This window comes from Carcharodon carcharias, chromosome 22 (assembly GCF_017639515.1).
Source record: "Carcharodon carcharias isolate sCarCar2 chromosome 22, sCarCar2.pri, whole genome shotgun sequence".
Taxonomy (NCBI): Eukaryota; Metazoa; Chordata; class Chondrichthyes; order Lamniformes; family Lamnidae; genus Carcharodon; species Carcharodon carcharias.
The window spans coordinates 51,365,659-51,386,770 of record NC_054488.1 but is presented as its reverse complement, the minus strand read 5'-3'; the positions used below and the strand labels follow the sequence as shown (position 1 = coordinate 51,386,770).

The 21,112-nt window shown below is 42.7% G+C and overlaps 1 protein-coding gene across 1 annotated transcript in view; it reads right to left on the bottom strand.

Moving 5' to 3' along the window:
- LOC121293673 (dynein heavy chain 17, axonemal-like) overlaps positions 1–21,112 on the bottom strand; it is a 729,083-nt gene that overhangs the window by 654,516 nt on the left and 53,455 nt on the right. Inside the window, exons 4-5 of the mRNA XM_041216840.1 lie at positions 15,421–15,520; positions 15,143–15,228 (exon numbers count right to left, since the gene is read on the bottom strand). Of these exons, the coding sequence (XP_041072774.1) occupies positions 15,143–15,228; positions 15,421–15,520 (186 nt within the window). The remainder of the gene's footprint in view (positions 1–15,142; positions 15,229–15,420; positions 15,521–21,112) is intronic.

Genomic DNA, 21,112 nt, shown 5'->3' with positions numbered 1-21,112 from the left:
CACAAGGCATTCTGGACATCAGCAGGAGCAGAATTCTATTTTATCACAATCTGTGAACTCATGGCACAACATATCCCTAACTGTATCATTTCCATTGAGCCAGGGTACCAACTCTGGTTCAATGAGGAATCCAGGACAGCATGCTAGAAGCAGCACCAGGTATATTTAAAAATGTGATGCCTACCTAATGAAGCTTAAACAAAGGACTACGTGCATGCTCAAGTAGCATGCTAAAGACACAGCTAAGTGATCCCATAATCAACAGATCAGATCCAATCTGCAGTCCTGACACATTCAGTCGTGAATGGTGGTGGGCAATTAAACAAATAACCAGAGGAGTCTCCACAAACAACCCCATTTTCAATGATGGCAGAGCTCAGCATATCAGTGCTAAAGATAAGGCTGAAACATTTACAACCATCTTAGTCCTCCTCCTGAGGGTCCCAGCATCACAAATGCCAGTCTTCAGCTGTTTCAATTTACTCTACATGATATCAAGAAACGTCTGAAGGCACTAGATACAACAAAAGCTATGGGCCCTAACAACATCCCAGCTGTAGTGCTAAAGGCTTGTGTTTCAGAACTAGGCAGAACCCTAGCCAAGCTGTTCCGGTACAGCTACAATTGCATCTACCCGACAATGCAGAAAATTGCCCAGGTATGTCCTGCCACAAAAAGTAGGTTAAACCTAATCCACACAATTACATCAGTCTACCCTCATTCATCAGCAAAGTGATGGAAAGCATCATTAACAGTGCTATCAAGTGGCATTTACTTCCTTATAACCGGACCATGGATGCTCTGTCTGGTTTCTGCCAGGGCTACTTCCCTCCAAGCCTCAATAAAACCTTGGTCCAAACATGGACAAAAGCACATAATTCCAGGGGTGGGGCAAAAGTGACTGCCCTTGACAACAAGGCAGCTTTTTACTGTGTGGAATCAAGAAGCCCTAGCAAAATAGAAGTCAATGGGATTCAGATGGAAACCTCTTCACTGCCTGGAGTCATACCTAATACAAAGCAAGATAGTTGTGATTGTTGGAGGCCAATCAGCTCAGCGGCAAAGAACATTCACGCTACAGTGACAGACAATGACCATCTCCAAGAAGGGAGAATGCAACCACCTCTCCTTGACATTCAACAACGTTACCATCACTGAATTACCACCCCACCAACATCCTGAGGTTTACCATTGACCAACAGCTTAACTGAACAAGCTGCATAAATAGATCAGAGCAGATCAGAGGTTGAGAATTCAGCGGCGAATTACACACCTCTTGATCTCCACAAGCCCTTTCATCATCTACAAGGTACAGGTCAGGACGATGACAGAAAACTCCACATTTACCTGAATGAATACAGCTCCAACAGCACCCAAGAAGTTCAACAACATCCAGGATAAAGCAACCCACTTAATTTGCTGCCCATTCACCAGCTTAAACGTTCACATTCTCCACCATATGTACACTATGGCTGCAGAATGCACCATCTATGAGATGCACTACAGCAACTCACCAAAGCTCCTTGGACAGCACCTTTCAAACACCTGACCACTACAATCCAGAAGAACAAGTGTATTCAAGTGTATGGGAACACACACCATTCTGACTTGGAAATATATTACCATTGCTTCACTGTCACTAAGTCAAAATCCTGTTACTCCCTCCCTAACAACATTCTGGTAGTATCCACACCATATGACGACCACGGTTCAAGAAGGTGGTTCACCATCACCTTCCGAAGGGTTATTAGAGATGGGAAATGAATTAATTGCCTTATCAGCAATGCCCACACCACCTGAATGAATAAAGGAATGGATTTTATTTCTTCTTAACAGCCAAGTCACTTTTAACTGGCAGTTAAACTGGCAGACCCCCAAATAGTGAAATGGAGATAAAAGGACAAATATGTAGGCAAATTTCTGCTTCTAAAAATAAGAGGGCAATAATAGTATGAGACTTCAGCTATCCTAATATCAACTGGGATTCAAACAATACAAGGGGCACTGTGGGAGAAACATTCATGCAATGTGTCCAGGAAAATTTTTTCAACCAATTAGTGACAAACCCAAAGAGAGGAGATGCAAATCTAGACCTAGTCTTGGGGAACGAAGAAGGGCAAGTGGGTGAAGTGACAGTTGGTGACCATATCAGGGACAGTGATCATAATTCAGTTAGATTTAGCATTACCCTGGAAAAGGACAGAGATAAGACAGAGTAAAAGTCTTGAACTAGGGGAAGGCAAATTTTGCAGAAATGAGAAGGAACTTGGCTGAGGTGGACTGGACAGCACTGTTGGATGATAAAACAGTGGAAAACCAGTGGGCAGCACTAAAAAGCGAGATCCTAAATGTACAAAGTAGACACGTCCCCTACAAAAATAAGAGTGGTACTGCCAAATCTGGACCTCCCGGGTTGTCCAGAGGAATACAAGGGAAGATCAAACAGAAAAAGAAAGCATACGATAAGCACAAAGAACTAAGCACTGCAGATAGCCTAGGTGAATATAGGAAGTGCAGGGACAAAGTAAAAAAGGAAATAATGAAATCAAAGAGAGGGCATGGAAAAAGGTTAGCAAGTAAAGTTAAAGATAACCCAAAGATGTTTTACCAATATATTAATGCTAAAAGGTTAGTTAAAGAAAAAGTGGGACCTATCAGAGATAAAGATGGAAACTTCTGTGTAGATGCAGAAGCAGTGGGAAGAGTTTTGAATTAATATTTTGTCTCCGTGTTTACAAACGAAAGGGAGGATGTAGATATTGTAGTCCAGGAGGAACACGGCAAGATATTGGATGGGATAGTCATAAAGAGAGAGGAAGTACTCGAAGAGTTGAAATCCTTGAAAGTTGCTAAGTCACCAGGGCTAGATGGATTGTTTCCGAGGCTGCTGAAGGAAGAAGGGAGAAGATAGCAGGTGCTCTGAGGATGATTTTCCAATCTTCACTAGATACAGGGGAGGTACCGGAGGACTGGAGAAATGTAAATGTAGTCCCATTGTTTAAAAAGGGATCAAGGAAATGCCAAACAATTATAGGCCAGTTAGTCTTACATTGGTGGTGAGCAAATTAGTAGAATCAATCCTGAGAGATAGGATTAACTGTCATGTGGAAAGGCATGGACTAGTCAGGGATGGTCAGCAAGTATTTGTTAAAGGAAGGTCTTGTCTCTCAAATTTGATTGAATTATTTGAGGAAGTGAGAAGGGTTGATGAAGGTAGTGCAGTGGATGTTGTGTACATGGATTTTAGCAAGGCATTTGACAAGGTGCCACATGGCAGATTGGTCAGGAAAGTGAAAGCCCATGAGATTCAAGGTAATGTGGCAAACTGGATAAAAGGTTGGCTTTGTAACAGGAAACAAAGGGTAATGGTTGATGGATGCCCTTGCGAATGGAAAGTTGTCTCAAGTGGTGTTCCACAGGGCTCGGTGTTGGGACCCTTACTGTTTGTGTTATATATTAACGATTTGAACATGAACTTGGGGGGCACAATTGGGAAATTTGCAGATGATACAAAGAATGGCCGAGTAGTGGATAGTGCAGAGGATAGCCATAATCTCCAAAATGATATCGATGGGATGGTGGAGTGGGCGGTAAAGTGGCAGATGGATGTTAACATAGAGAAGTGTGAAGTCATACATTTAGGAAGGTCAAACAGTTACAGGGAAAATAAGTGGGAATATACCAAGAGGGGTAGTTGAAGTGAGAGATCTTGGCGTACAAGTACACATGTCCCTGAAGGCAGCAGTTCAAGTAGACAAGGTTGTAAAGAAGACATATGGAACGCTCTCCTTCATTGGCAGAAGTATAGAATATAAAAGTAAGGATATAATGTTGGAATTGTATAAAACACTGGAGGCCACAACTGGAGTATTGTGTGTAGTTCTGGTCACCACATCACAGGAAGGACGTAATAGCTCTGGAGAGAGTGCAGAGGAGGTTTACAACAATGTTGCCAGGGTTAGAAAGGTATAGCTATGAGGAGAGATTGGATAGGTTGGGGTAATTTTCCTTAGAACAAAGAAGGCTGAGAGGTGACTTGATTGAGGTGTACCAAATTATGAGGGGAACAAATAGAGTGGACAGGATAAAATTGTTTCCCTTGATGCAGAATTCCAGAACCAGGGGACATAGATTCAAGATAAGTGGCAGAAGGTATAAGGGGGACATGAGGAAGAACTTTTTTACGCAGAGTAGTGGGTGTCTGGAATTCGCTGCCCAAGTTGGTGGTAGAGGCAGAAACTTTAAACTCTTTTAAAAAGTACCTGGATCTGCACCTAAAGTGCTGTAAGCTACAGGAATACGGGCCGGGTGCAGGAAGGTGGGATTAGAAAGGGTGTCCTCAGGCTGGCATGGACAAGATGGGCTGAATGGCCTCCTTCTATGCTGTAACTTTTCTATGGTTCTATGTTTATCAAATTTCGTTTGGTTGCTCCACCTCCACATCTTTCTTCGCTATCTCTCTGAAATACATTAAACTATGCAATGTTTAATTCCCGGTCCTGATTTTTCTGCAGCCATGTCTGAGTAATCTCTACTATTATCCAGTTCCTCGCAATGTATTAGTGCCTCCAGGTCCCCTGTTTTATTATTGACATTGCGCATTGCTGTACAGAAGTTTAATTGATTGTTAATAACAGTGTTTCTTAATTAATTTTTATACCTTTTTACACTCCTCTTCCATAATTCTACATGATCTACATTCCATCTAAGTTCTCACTCAGCTTATTCGGTCCTATGCTTGCCTTTTCAGTTTCATATATATTTTGGCTAATTTCCACACTCACAACCCAACTCCAACCCCGCCCCCCTACAATGACCATCCGGGAAGTCCCTACATTGGGCTGTCTTGCTAATTAATTAAAACTAATTTAAATACCAAGAATAATTATACACTTATTTAAGTTCAGTGATATAATGAACTTTATACTGAACTATATTTCTAATCCTGTGACAGGCTCTGGGTAAAAGCAGCTGAGAGGTGACATGATGGGGAATCATGATTTGGGCTTTCACTGACCATTTGTTTTTAAGCCAAAGGCTTTGAAAGGGACCAACTAGCAAAATGATAAACTTCAACAGAAATCGAGCAATGTGCGCCAACAGGCAGCCTACTGCATGAGAACTAAAAGATAACACCTTAGCAAAATCTCAGAGGCCTTGATGTTGGTAGAGCCAAGACAAAATAGCCATGTACTAAAGCCACCATATTTTTCTTGCTTTGGCCAGGCCTTAGCATTGATAGGATATTACGACTTGCTAGGAGTCCAAGCATGGGAAGCCAGAGCTTGAGAGTCTGACCTGACTTAGATAGGGAGATGGGTAAATGACATCTTTTGTAATTGAGTTGTTCAAATAATAGAGAGGTTAAGGATTGGGTTTAATCAGTCTCATTAGCCTTTGGAGTGTAAAAATATTATAAGAGGAGATTCCCTAGCACAGACTGACACAATGGTACCTGGAGCATGGTCAGGGAGTAGTTACATGGAGATTGCTTGGCCTTTGTGCTTTGATTCTACTGCTCAGGCACAGGCATATGTCAAATCTTACTCATACTGAATAAAATATAATCACTGTCACCAATAAAATCATCACTTCAACTCATTTCAGAACTGGAAATTGAAGGAATTAAAGGGGAGAATTTTACGTCACGAGGCCGGATGCGCACCCGATCCAATCGAGCGCAAAATAGCACGCGATGACGTCATCTTACACTCGTGCGATATTTCAGTCAGCGGGCGCATGCAAGAGTTGGCAGCGCAACCGCTGACAATTAAGGGGCCTATTAAGGCCATTAATTCATTAATTAAGAGAGATTTTTTGCTGCCCGTCCAACATTATGGTTGGCGCACAGGCGAATCGGCCAGGCGGCCTTTGTATTTTTGAGGAAACCTCATCCACGGGTGGGATGAGGTTTCTGACATTATTTTAAAAACAATGTTTTGACAGAATTTTTATTATGCACGTGTTCATGTGAGTGAGTCCTATGTGGGACATTTTTTTCACAATTTCCAAATCTTTATTTTTGATTTTGAAAATTCTTCAGCTCCCTGGGGCAGATCTCTGCCTTTAGGGAGCTTTCTTTGCATGCTCCCCCGCACCCGGGCTGATGCAGCCCCACCCTCATCCCGGTAGCACTAAGCTTCTCAACATGCATTTCACTCTGGCTGGCAGTTAACTGGCCAGCCAGCATGAAATCGCAGTCGGGGGCCGGTCATGGGCAACAGCCCATTTCCCAGTTCTCCGGCCCGCTCACTGCGTCCACCCAATGACCCAAAAGTCCTGCCCAAAGGGTTTACAAGGTGGAGTCTGTCCTCTCAGGACAGCTAACTCCTGCCCCAGTACTGGTGCCATTGCTCCCTGAAAAGGAACCCTTCTTTCCCACACCAGCTCATTAGCCACATGTTAATTCTCCTGTTTGACTATTTCAATGCCCACCTGCATATGACTCAGGGTAGTATTCCAGAGGAATTGAATACAAAAGTAAAGTAGTTATGCTTCAGTTATGCAGGGCATTGGTGAGACCACATCTGGTGTACTGTGCATAGTATTGGTTTCCTTATTTAAGGAAGGACATAAATATGTTGGAAGCAATTCAGAGAAGGTTTACTAGACTAATACCTGGAATAGGCAAGTTGTCTCATGAGGAAAGCTTGGACAGGCTAGGATTGTATCCGCTGCAGTTTAGATGAGTAAGAGATGACTTGATTGAAACCTTTAAGATCCTGAGGGGTGTTGACAGGGTGTATGTGGAAAGGATGTTTCCTCTTGTGGGAGAATCTAGAACTAGAGGTCACTGTTTAAAAATAAGAAGTCGCCTATTTAAGACACAGATGAGGAGAATTTTTTTCTCTCAGAAGGTTGTGCTCTTTGGAACTCTCTTCCTCAAAAGACAGAGTCTTTGAATATTTTTAACACTTAGCTAGATAGATTCTTGATGAGCAAAAGGGTGAAAGTTTATCAGAGTTAGGTGGGAATGTGGAGCTGAGGTTCCAATCAGATCAGCCATGATCTTATTGAGTAGGCCAAGTGGCCTACTCCAGCTGCTAAATTTGTGTTCGAATGTATGTCCATAAGGAAGGCAGCAGCTGACAATGGGCACAAATTTCAGCTTTTTGGTTCCAGTGGCAATGTGGAACAATATTCTCTGCAGGAACGGCAAAACCTCAGGCATCAGGAGAGCAGTTGAGAGGCAGGATGGATACGAGGCCATAGCTTTAGCATATAATTTAGTGCTGAAGGCAGAGCTACCTTGAGATAACTGAAAACTGGTGCCACAGGAGACTGCAACTTTCCAGACAGTTGGTCACATATATCTGTGCCCGTGCCGTCAAAGACCTCACACTTCTCAGCACTGCTAACTATTACCTATCAGTAGCCTTCAAAGTCAAATGTTGGCCTTGCACTTTGCTTCTGGCTTCTTCCAAGGGTTGGATTTTACAGGGTGCCATAGTCCCCACCGACCCCCACATAAGCTAAATAGTGAGTCTGTCCATAATTCTAATGGCAATCTTGCAACAATTTAATGCTGGGAGTAACATTAACTACTTTAAGGCAAGACTTCCACCCCAATCTCAGGAGGAAGTTGCACCTTAGAGAGCTTCCGGCCAATCTGATGGCTGGCTGTTCTATAGTCCCAGCAGCACCAGGCAGGAGCAGTGGCCACTCCTGGGACTACAGCATGCCCCAGTGAAGAAGATCCCAACTCAAAGTTAAGTCCAGGATATTGTCAGGCTAGGCTGGCGAGCCCCAGTGAGGGCGGGTGAGGGGTTGCAGGGCCTAATATGAGGGGCTGGGGGAAGGTAGAGTTGCCAGCTCATGCAGCTAAAGTTGCTGGGCTTCCTGCATAGCATGTGCCTTCCCCTGCTGTAGGTAAAATATCTGTGGGGGTGGGATGAAGCCCTTAAGTGGCTATTAATTGGCCAAGGGCTGGCAGACCACCCGATGCCTCCCCCATCCACCCCCCAACCCCGTAAAATTTCAAACAGGTCGGGAAGGCCACCCGCTGGACTTATAAGGCTCTGCCCTGCCTTCAAACCTAGCAGAGAATGTCAAATTCAGCCCTCAAGAATCAGCTATGGTCTTTGGGGGCATCTTGAACCTGCTGTACACCATTGCTTTACAATCTTAGTAGATTAGTAGAGACCAGTGACCTTCTCTTAAAAATATTTCTGAAATTCCAGTTGGAAAGAATGAAGCCACAAGGTTCCACACTTCAAAACAGAAGAATTTTTACTATAAAGGAAGAAACAAAGAAAACACTAAATACTATCTTAGATAATAACCTATACTCTAAAACCCAGAATCAACATAAGTTAAACATGAATTAACAGGCAAATTGCAGTCGAATAAAAACTACAAATTACACATTAAATGGCAGATACAACTAAAACAGAGCTTATGAATTGGCTCAGCAGTCCACTTAGCATATACATAATTAATCTCGGTCACAAAGTCCTTCAAAATTCTGCCTTCCTCAGGAAGGATTTCTGTTCCTCTTCTCAGAGGATTTAGCCTGATCCCCAATAAATAGCAGTGCACAATCAACCTCCTCAACTCTGGTAATAATGGTCTAGATGGTACAGATTCACTACTGTTAACTTGAAGTAACAGAAACAGCTATAGCAACTATAACTTTGCCTACAGTCAGCCTCTGAATCTAACCCATCTTTTTCAGCCTGTCTGTACTGTACCACTGGAATCACTATCATCATCTACTGAGCTCGGATGGCTCTGTATCCTTTTATATGTTTCAACCCCCAGTTTCAGTCTCCCCATAAGTTTCAGTTTCCAATCTTAGTTTCAGTCTTAGTTTCCTTAGAAACTGGAAGTGCCAGTTTCCTTTCTTAGTTTCCTTCCCTTCTTGGCTTCCCTATTCAGTTAGGGTCTGTCTCAAAAAATATGACCTTTGAAATCAGGGTATCCATCACAACTACATCTCGCAAGTCACTCAATCCATATTTGTGAGAGCTGGACAGTACACGCAATTTGAGACAAATGTGGTGTTGCAGGCAAAGAGTGCAGTGGGTTTGGGCCCCATTGCTGCACTGCCCCAGGCAGAGGGTATCATTAATTGCATGCACATGGTTATCAACGTACCCTGTGACCGGCAAGTCAGATTTATCAACAGGAAGTTCTTCACTTCCTCAATGTTCAGCTGGTCTGCGATCACAAGAGCTTCCTCCATCTGTGTGCTCACTTTCCTGGTAGTTGCCATGACTCCTCCTTCCTTCAGCAGTCCAGGATGCATCTCTTCACTCAACTCTGAAATCCATGGGTGACAAACGAGGTCCCTTGAAGAGATAGCTACTCAACTGTCTAGGTGGTGGTGTTCCCTTGTATCTGCTGTCCTTGTCCTTCTAGGTGGTAGAGGTCGTTGGAAGGTGCTGTCGAAGGTAAGTTCATACATTGCATCTTGTAGATGGTTTACACTACTGCTACTGTGTATCAGTGATAGAGGGAGTGGATGTTGACGGTGTTGGATGGTGTTCCAGTAAAGCAGGCTGCTTTGTCCTGGATGGTGTCAAGCTTCTCGAGTGCTGTTGGGGCTGTAATCACTCAGGCTAGTGGAGAGTATTCCATCACGCTCCTGACTTGTGCGTTGTAGATGGTAGACAAGCTTTGAGGAGTCAGGGAGTTACTCTCAGCAGAATTTCCAGCCTCTGACATGCTCTTGTAGCCACAGTCTTTAAATGGCTGGTCCAGTTCAGTTTTGGGTCAATGGTAACCCTAGTGATGATAATGCCATTGAAAGTCAAGTGAAGAGGGTTATATACTCTCTTTTTGGAGATGGTCATTGCCTAGCACTTGTGTGGTGTCAAGCATGATGTCTGCAATGCTTGCAAGAACAAGGGTAGTCTAGAGAGATGTTTTTGTTTTGGGAGGTCGAGCTAGTGTCAGTTGGCACTTATCAGTCCAAGCCTGAATGTTGTTCAGTTCTTGCTGCATAAGGGCATGGACTGCATAAGTATCTGAGGAGTTGCAAATGGTGCTGAACATTGTGCAATCATCAGCAAAAATCCCCACTTCTGACCTTATGATGGAGGGAAAGTCATTGATGAAGCTGTTGAAGATGGTTGGGCCTAGGACACTAAGATTTTAGGGCTGTGAGGTATAAAATTCTTCTAGCTTAAATCTCTAAGTTTCGAATTCTTAGGGCAAAATTTTCCCCCTGTCAGGGGGAGAAGTGCAGGAGCGGGTGCAGGAGGGGGTGCGGGTGGGCAGGCTTCTGATCGGCGCCCCAACCGGGGGCGCGCCACCATTTTATGTGGACCGGCCAATTAAGGCCCGCCCAGCATGACGTCCGCCAGGAAGCGCTGTGCGCTCCCTGTGCGGTTGGGGGGGATTCCCTCAGCCAGGAGTCTGTGCGAAAGAGCGCACAGGTCTCCCTGAGGCAAGGTGCTCCCTCAGGGAGATCAGCTCCGATTTAAAACTTTCAATAAAGGTGATTAAAAAATTTCCCTGCCATGTACCCTCATGTGACACTGTCACACGAGTTGGGACATGTCCATAACTTTTATTTAAACATTTAATAAAAATTTAAATACCCTCATGAAACCTCATCTCGCCCGTGGATGAGGTTTCATGTTTTTTCCGAAGCCCACCTGGGCTCCCGGCTTGCCTGCCAAACGTAAGGTTGGATGGACAGGTCCATCAACCATGTTAATTAGCTTTTTAATGGCCTTAATAGGCCATTGACAGTTTGATAGGCACGCAACCAATTCGGCTGCGCACCCGCCGAACCGAAAATCTAAATGACGCGGGGTGACGTTGGGACGCACGCTCAACGAGTTCCCACGTCATTTTACGCATCAGTGAGCAGGCTCCGCCCCTGCTCTCCGACCAGAAAAACCTGTCCTTAATTTCTAACACTAGGGTCCTCATCTGTGCCTGACCTAAGGTATAAATAACTAGTATTTAATAATCAAACAGAATTTATTAAGTAATATTTTAGATATACTTCAAAAAAAAATGAAGACAACATGGAAGTCTCTCATCCATCAAGTTCCTAGGCCCAACCATCTTCAGCTGCTTCACCAATGACCTTCCTTCAAAAGTACGGATGTTCGCTGAGGATTGCACAATGTTCCACACCATTCGCAACTCCTCAAATACTGAAGCAGTCCATGTTCAAATGGAGCAGGACCTGGACAATATCCAGACTTGGGATGACAAGTGGCAAGTAATATTCACACTACACAGGTGCCAGGTAATAATCATCTCCAACAAGAGAAAATCTAACCATCGTCCCTTGATATTCAACGGCATTATCATCGCTAAATCCCCCACTATCAACATCCTAGGGGCTACCATTGGCCAGAAACTGAACTGGACTAGCCATTTAAATACTGTGGATACAAGAGCAGATCAGAGGCTAGGAATCCTATGGTGAGTAACTCACCCTCCAAACCTGTTGACCATTTACAAGGCACAAGTCAGGAGCGTGATGGAATACTCTCCACTTGCCTAGATGAGTGCAACTCCAACAACACTCAAGAAGCTGAACACCATTCAGGACAAAAGAGCCTGCTTGATTGGCATCCCATTCACAAACATTCACTCCTTCCACCACTGATGCACAATGGCAGTGTGTACCTTCTGCAAGATGCACTGCAGCAAATCCCAAGGCTCCTTAGACAGTACCTTCCAAACCCACGACCACTACCATCTAGAAATACAAGGACAGCAGATGCATGGGAACACGACCGTCTGGAAATTCCCCTCCAAGCCACTCGCCATCCTGACTTGGGAATATATCACCATTCCTTCACAGTCATTAGGTCAAAATCCTTGAACTCCGCCCCGCCGCCGCCGCCGCCGCCACCCCCCCCCCACCACAGCACTGTGGATATACCCACTCCACATGGACTGCAGCGGTTCAAGAAGGCAGCTCACCACCACCTGCTCAAAGGCAATTAGAGATGGATAATAAATGCTGCCCTAGCTAACTATGCTCACATCCCATGAAAGAATTTTTTTAAATTATCTACAGGGGAGTCAAGGATCATGGATAGAAAGGAGGAAAGCGGAGTTAAGGCCACAATCAGATCAGCTATGATCTTGTTGAATGACGGAGCAGGCTCAATGGGATGAATGGCCTATTTCTTATGACCTTATGATTGGCAGATCAGAACAACAATGCAGTAAATCCAAGGAAAAAGCAGTGACAAAGTGTGTGTAAATAAGGAGACTCTTGGACCTACCAAAGTTTCCAGTCAATGATGGAGGTGAATAAACAGTCTACAAGGAAGGGGACCAAAGACTTCCAAGGGGACATCTCCAGAGATCATTGCAGCTGACTATTTCTTAATTATCAGTGCAGTACAGTCCAAACAAAGGTTGCCCAACTGTTACAAATATCTAGTTTATGTTAATATTTTAGAGGTAATTTTTAGTGCTGGGCCTTAGAAATTTCCAGAACACCTTAAAAAAAAGGCAGTTCAAAAGGTGACCCATGTTTGTTCTAATACAGGCAGAAGAGATAGAGCTATAAAACAGCATGTGGGTTTTCTTAGCTAAAGAATTGGAGACATTGTGCCTGCAATGCTTACAATAACAAGGCAGTCCAGAGAGATGTTTTCTTGGGGGATGGGGTGGGTAGAGCTAAATTGGTTTTAAAACATTCAGTAAAGGTTGAAAGGTTGTAAAAACCCATTTGCATCATCAGATCAAAGAAGAAATTGTAAATGAGGGATAATTAATCTAAAGGTCGGTATGAGGACAGCCAAGAGCAGGCTAAATTGTCTTGGAGGTGGGTGGAGCTTAGGGAGATTCTCTGCTTTCCATTTTTCTAGGTGTTTGCTGAGAGAGAAAATTGCAGTTTGAACCTCATGTGGTTTGCAGCTTACTGAGCGAAGATAGCCAAAGTAAATTACAGTTAGATACATCAGGATTGTAAGCAGAGTAAAAAAACTAACTTCATCATTGACCCTGTGAAATGCGAGTGAGGTATAATCTCAGTTTGAATTGTGAGGGAACAGAAGCTGAAAGAGTGCCCAGTTTGAAACTGTTGGAACAATCTACATTGATCCCTAGAGTCTTTTGAAAAAGAAAAGGGACAAGCAGATTAGCTTGGAAGTATTGGAAAAGTGACTAGAATAAAAGGACAGAGACAACCACAGCCAACAGATGGTAAATGAAAGTTTTACCTTTGAGAATAGCTGAGGAGAATTAAAGATGATTCCCAGAGGACTGAGACATACTTACTGATGTTCCCAACAGAAGTAAATAACTTTAAGATTGATGTAAGATTCTCTATCAGAGATTCTTAGGGAAAATAAGTAAACCTGAGTGCTTAATATATATATAGTCATAAACAACATTAACTTATAGTGCTTGTTTTGTTTCAGTCTATTATATACAATAAAATTGGTTTTGTTTATTTAAAAAGTGTAATTTTGTGGCGTAGTTCTATTGGTTAAAACAAGATGTTCTAATTTTCTCTTTACATGTTAATAGTTTCTAACCAGATCATAACACAATTGAGAACAGCAAAGTTTTAAGCCAGGCAAATTTAAAAAGAGAATGAATGATCAACTAGCAAAGTGCTTTACATGAAGAATTTGAATTTCTTTCAAAGGATGGGGAAGTCCATACCTATCAGAGGGAATTCAACATTCCTCTATGCTCACTGAATTAGGAGCATATCATAACAGCATTAAACTGACAACACTAGTCTCAGGAGCAACAGCTTCTGCCAGTTTGCAACCCAGCAGGAAAGTGCTAACAAGACAGTAAATGGTGTAATGCATTTTTTTTAGAAAGTTAAAAGTTCCTGGTGATTTTTTTTTGTGATTGGAGGCAATTCTTATTTATATGTACACACTGAACACATAGTTACAGGGGAGAGTTGGTAGGATGGTTCCCCCTTTTTCCACCTCTCAATTTACCAAAGACAGATGTGTCTTTAAAGAACAAAAGTCCAAGTGCTGAGACTTCAAGAACAGACAAATGATTGATATTTTCCATAAGTTTTAAACACACACACACAACCATCCTTTGGAATTCTACTCTGAAGTCAAAACATCTGCAAGCCTATTGTGAACAGTAATTATTTGGTTAAGGGCAGCCATTAATCCACAGGAAAGGTTTGTTGCATTTTAATGACTTCTCAAAAGTTCATTTACATTTTAATGTCTTGTGCAAATATGCCAGCTAGTTCCATGGCCTTGTGTTGCTCCATGTATATTGACAGGAAAAGGTCACCTGACCTCTCAGCTTCCATTTTGTTTTAAAAATGAAGTATTTATTCTCCATAAATCCATAGTCTATATTGCGTGAGCGTGACAACATGAAGCTCATTGTTTACCAGTTAACTGTTGCTGGAACTTTAAGAGATGAACCAACTTGCCAGCCTTACTAAGCAATGCATTTGCCCCCGTCTAAATGCTTTTGAGTCACTACCTCAGTGATAAGCCTAGCCTTCATATTGGTAGGTAAAGCTTTTTAATCAGTCTAAACATCCATCATTGGCATATGCTGGCTGTAACAAAAACTAAAATGTCAACCGGCACATCACAGTGTTTGTGTTATCAAACAAAACCTAACACCAAGACATTGGGAGATGTTAGGACAGGTGACCAAAAGCTAAGTCAAGGAGTTAAATTTAAGGAGGGTCATAAGGGAAAGAGAGGTAAACAAGTAGGGAGGCCGCAAAGTTTAGTGAGGAAATTCCAGAGCTTAGGGATGGATACAACTGAAGGCATAGCCACCAAATAAAGGGGGGCAAAAGGAAGAGGATGTCCAAGAGGTCACAGTATTTCACACCAAATGAAACCTGGAATCAGTGAGCTTAATAAACAAGAAGATTTCAAAATATCATGCCATGGCAGTGACAGAAGTAAAAAGTGCAATACAGGGGCTAATTAGTAAATTATGGATTATATGGCAGTATATATATAATAAAAAAATTGATTCTTGAAGAAGCACCACTGGCTAATAAGGACTGTTAACTGACAATAAAGAATGCTGTATAGATCTGTTGAAATAGTTATAAACCATGGTTAACTGAAGTCTTAGTTTCTAGAGAGCCAACTGCCTCTCACACTGTGTCTCACAACACATTCCCTAAGAGAATATTGACAGTTCCTAGATTATTCCCATATCTCTTCCCTTCACCCCAAGCCTCCGAGAAAATTCTGCTTACCTCTGCATATTCTGTTTGCTCTAAATCCTCTATTAAGGATTTGAGAGGAATCAGGTACAAAACGATATCACTTGCCTCTTCTAGGCCTACGTTTAATAGAAACAGCACACAATGGAAAATGAATTTAAAGTTAATCAGTTACCAACTACTTTTACGTAACAAGACTCTCAAGTATAAGCAACAAATCACAAAAGAATTTTTCAACACATAAGTATGATGCATGTATTCATCAATCAGTGTAGAATTACAGAATGAAAATCTTGGTACACTGTTAGTACCTGCTCTGATGTCATCGTGAAGGCTTTTCAGAGCTGGCCAGTAACTGCTTTTGGATTTTTCTAGAACTTCAGAAATTTTGCGCGCTTTAGGCATCCACAACTGAAATACAGAAACATTTTTTAAATGATAAAGTCGCATGCTTTACAATACTATTTCTCTTTGATATCAAGTATGCATCATGCAAGTATTTTTGCAGAGGTAAGACAGAAAGTCTTTCACATATATATATATATATATATTTATCCAATGATATAGATAAAAGTTATAAATACATCAGAATGTTACAATATAAGCTTGGGGAATCACTTACAGGTAATCCATTTCTTGCCCTGTTTTTGGTTTATTGCTGAACATTTTTTTTTCAGACAGAACCTCCCACAGTTTGAAATCTTTTTATCCTCACATTCTCTATTTTACAGCTCTACCTATAACTCCACCTCAAGGCATAAACACAAATCTCCATCTGAACAGCCAATACTGACACTCACTCACATCTATGTGCCTCACACCCAACCCTCAGTCAGTTCAGTATGACAAATGTTGTCATTCCACTCTCCTCATACATTCCACATCTCGTAATCCGAACTCTCTGCTTTCTCTCTAAAGGAGAAGAAGCTTATGACTCCAGGAAGGTGTTGAGAACCATAGGTGATTCTGCAGCCATAGCCACTCCAACTGTTGCAGAGAATGCTGCATTGGAGATCGGAGGGTGGGGGTCTTGCAAAGGTCTGGTGACATATTTTAATATACTGCTGCCATTTGGTCCATTTTGGTTACTCTTTTGTCTCCATCAGTGCAAAAACCTCAATGGAACAGGAATGGAGCTAAGTAGAATGTCATATGGTAGGCAAATGTGAGCAGGAACAGCATTCGAGTCAGAGACAGCAGTGGAAGAGTTCCCATTGGAAAGTGCAGGACTCTCCAAGATCTACTAGACTGGACACAAGTGCTGAGCCATGGGGGTCATCCACAAGGAGAGAATTTCTGGAGCAGCAGCAGGAAATATCTATGGTTCTGTCAGCACCTTCTCAGGTTAGACACACCCTTTGAGAGATATTTGAGGAGACCATCTCAAACATGATGGCACCCGTCTGTCTCAGGAGATGATGGACTGCACCCAGAGTGTATGTAACTTCTGGATTGAATATTGTCTCATGAGTTCTGCAGCTAGCACAGATGAATAGCTTGACATAAGGTTCAATGGTGTTTTTTCCTTCCACCAGGCTCTCTTTTCCACTATGGGTTCATGGAATATGTTGCAAACTCCTGGGTCCTTTCCAGGTTAGTGGTACGGCAACTATTGATCCAAGGACAACTTTTCATCTTAAAGTAATATAGCTTCCTTGGCTGAAGCCTGTCATTGACTACTCCCTGGTGTGTAGCAATGTCACGGTCAGCTCTGTGATAACTACAAGTGATAAGGGCACTGGTAAGGGTGGTACATCTGGTGATGATGAAGTCTAATTGGTGTCAGTGGCATGACCTTGAGCCATGACTTGGTTTGAAAGCAGCTGTTCGTCACGCAGTATTCATGGTAACAGCACAGTTCTAGCAGCCTCTGTCCATTTTCGTTCATCATGCTGATTCTCTGGAGCCTATGCACATTGCCAAGCTCACCTGCGTGTTTAAGTCCTCTAGAAGTCCCTCAGTGCTGGGAATTCTGCTGATGATAGTATCATGTGTCTCATAGAACTGATCTTTGACATCTGGGATGGAGGTGCGTGTCAGGGCATAGATGCACAAGGTCAACTGGGCCCACATTTGTTATCAAGCAAAGAGTACGAAGGATCTCTGAGCCTTCTGTGTGGGGGTTCACTCATCACAAGTAGCATGTTTTAATTGCAAAACCCACTCCATGTTCATGTTGCCTCTTGGGTTTTGCCCTGCCAGAATAACATGTAGTGTTTCTCTTTCTGGGAGCCACTGTGAGCAAGCCTAGTTTCTTGCATAGCAAAAATTAATTTGAGTACAGGAGTAAAGATGTCTTGCTGCAATTGTATAGCACCTTGGTGAAATCACACCTGGATTATTGTGTACAGTTTTGGTCTCTACCCAAGGAAGGATATACTTGCCCTAGAGGGAGTGCAACAAAGATTCACCAGACTGATCCTTGGGATGGCAGAATTGTCCAATAAGGAGAAATTGAGGAGCCTGTATTCCCTTAAGTTCAGAAGAATGAGAGGTGATCTCATTGAAACATACAAAATTCTTACAGGGCTCAACAGAGTAGATGAAGGACTGGGAAAATGGCGTTGAGGTTGAAGATCAACTATGATCTAGCTGAATGGCAGAGCAGGCTTGAGGGGCCAAATGGCCTACTCACGCTTCCTATGTTCCAAGGTTCACACTGAGACTTGTAAGCTCTTTTTTGCAAGAAGCAGTGGGGCCATTAACAGTCAGAGAATAACAGGAGCAGCATGGCCTTTAATAGTGAGAGAGTGCAAGAAGAGTGAGAGACCATTAAAGAGCGTGGAGAGCAGCTGATTGGTGAGTATTTCTAGTCCTTAAAGTAAAAGTAAGGTTTTTAGTTTGTGTTTAGGTCTCTAGATTTTTTTTTCTTTCCTTCTTTTTTCTTAAAAATGGCGAGTTAAATATAAGATCGATACTGATGTGTAAAAACAGAACTTACAGTAAGGTGTAAAGAGGGGGGAATTCTTCAATTGTAAAGAGCAGGGATACTATAGTAGTTAATTAAGTAATTAAATAAAATACGATAGCGATTGCAGGACGGGTGATGTGTTGCTGCTGCAGCATGTGGGTTTTGCTAGACACCATGATCCAGAGTAAACACAAATGTAGTAATTGTTTGCAGCTTGAGGAACTTTGGATCCGAGGTGAGGTGTTGGAGTCCAAGATGCAGACAATGTGCCACATCAGGGAGGGGGAAAGTTACATTGGCACTTTGCTCCAGGAGGTGGTCATACCTCTCAGATTAGGTCATTCAAATTTGGTCTGTGATCAGGGACAGGAGGGTGTGACTGCAGATGAAGCAGGCATGGGGACCCAGTGGGTAGCATTCGAGGACCCTCAGCCCCTGCAACTGTCCAACAGCTACAAGGTTCCTGCAAGCTGTGTGGACAAGAGCGGGGACTGCAGGGAGGATGAGCGGACTGACTGTGCGCTGTGGCACAGGAAGCCATTCAAGTGGGGAGAGGAAATAGGAACGTAGTAGGAGTAAGGGATAGTATAATTAAGGGGATAGATACTGTTCTCTGCAGCCATGAGAGTGAGTCCCGAAGGCTGTGTTGCCTGCCCGGTGCCAGAGTTAAGGACATCTCCTCAGGGCTGGAGAGGAACTTAGAGGAGGAAGGGAGGGATCTAGCTGTCGTCGTCCATGGTGGTACCAATGATGTTGATAAGACCAAAAAGGAGGTTCTGCTGAAAGAATGTGAACAGTTAGGAGCTAAACTAAAAAGCAGAATCTCCAACGCAATAACCTCGGGACTACTTCCTGAGCCATGGACAAACTAGCATAGGGTAAATAAAGTCAAGGAGGTAAATGTGTGGCTCAAAGATTGGTGTGGGAGGAATGGGTTTCAGTTCCTGGGGCACTGGCACCAGTACTGGAGTAGAAGAGAGCTGTTCCGGTGGGGTGGGCTTCACTTGAACCATGCTGGGACCAGTGTCCTGGTGAATTGAATAACTAGCGCTTTAGAGAGGGCTTTAAACTAAATGGAGGGGCGGATGGTGTGGCGGGTTCGGGAGAGGGGATACATAGGCTAACAAAGCAAAAGGATATGGCAGCATTGCAGAGCAGCTATTTAGGTATTGATAACCAGAATGTGACAGGTAGGGACAAAGTGCAAACATAAAAAAAGCAGCAAATAGGGTCAAAGGGGGAAAAAATGGTAAAAAGACAAAATTAATGGTTCTTTACTTAAATGCATGTAGTATTCGGAACAAAATAAATTAATTAACAACACAGATAGATCTTATATCCACATGTGTGCGCACACACAGTCCAAATTTTTTTAAAAATAGGTTGTTTGTCCTTTGTCCTTGAGGCATAGATTTTTAAACACTGCAGTCAATTTAGGCTAGCTGGTTTCTTGGGTCAGTCAGATGTAGTAGGTGTTGCAATTATTAAGTAATAATAATAAATAATAATTCTCGGTTCGCTGGTAGGTTTCTGGTTGAGTTGGCTTCTAGAACAGGGCAGCACTCTTATTCCAAAAGATAAGAGTGGAGAGAGAGCAGCTTTCAGTCTGTTTCCTTTGCTGAAAACTTTCTTGACACCAACTGTGTCACTTTTAATCTCTCTTTAGTGGCTGGGCAGCCTTGCCTTGAAATACTTCACCCATTGTGTATTTCCAAGAGGTCTGTCTATACCAGCCATTGTTTCAATATCCAGTACTTTGCATTTTTAATATCTCTTGTTTAGAGTTATGAGTTTCAATGGGTATCTGGATTATCAGAAATGTCTCCCTCTTCACACTCCCCTGAGGGTGATTTGTTTGGCCCTCACCTTCACCTTGGAATGTGGCCTTGCATTTTTAAGCAGTTTGCTCTGTCTCAGATAAAATTGCAAAATTTCCAGTCAGTTGAAAGTTGAAAACTCATATTTTCAAAAATAAAGGACCATAGCCTCGTGACAATCCCCAATCCAAATCATTGATACAGATTGTGAATAGCTGGGCCCAAAGCACTGATCCTTGCGGTACCCCACTAGTCAGAGCCTGCCGACCTGAGAATAACCCTTTCATTCCTACTCACTGTTTTCTGTCTGTTAACCAATTCTCAATCCATGTCAGTAAATTACCCCCTATCCCCGTGCTCTAAATTTGCTTATTAACCTCGTGTGAGACCTTATCGAAAGCCTTTTGAAAATCCAAATACACCACATCCGCTGGCTCCCCTTTATCTATTCTACATCCTCAAAAAGCTCCAACAGGTTTGTCCAATATGATTTCCCTTTCATTCATCCATGCTGACTCTACCCAATATCACCATTATTTTCTAAGTGTCTAGTTATCACATCCTTCAGAATAGATTCTAGCATTTTCCCTACTACTAATGTCAGGCTAAATAGTCTTCCAGGGGTAGGCAGGATATGGAGTTGAGGCCACAATCAGATCAGCCATGATCTTACTGAATGGCAGAGCAGGCTCGAGGAGGCAAATGGCCTACTCCTGCTTCTAATTCAAATGTTCATACCTAGTTCCCCATTTTCTCTCTCGCCCTCCTTTCTTACATTTGTCACCTTCCAATCTGCAGGAATCTACAGTATTTTTGAAGATGATCACCAATTCATCCACTATCTCTACAGCCATCTCTTTGAACACTCTGGGATGTAGATCATCAGGTCCAAGGGTTTTCTCAACTTTCAGTCCCATTAATTTCTCCAGTACTACTTTTTTTACTGATATTAATCTCTTTCAGTTCCTCATTATCACTAGTCCCTTGGTTCTCTAGTATTTTTGGGACGATTGCCATATCTTCCTCCGTGAAGACAGACACAAAGTATTTGTTTAGTTTCTCTGCCATATCCTTATTCCCTATTATAAATTCTCTTGTCTCTGCCTGTCATGAACACAGTCAGTTTTTATGTGTCTCACCAGTTTACTCTCATATTCTATCTTCTCTTTCTTTATCAGTTTACGAACATATGAATTAAGAGTAGGCCATTCAGCCCCTCAAGCCTGCTCCACCATTCAAGAAGATCATGGCTGATCTGATTGTGGTCTCAACATT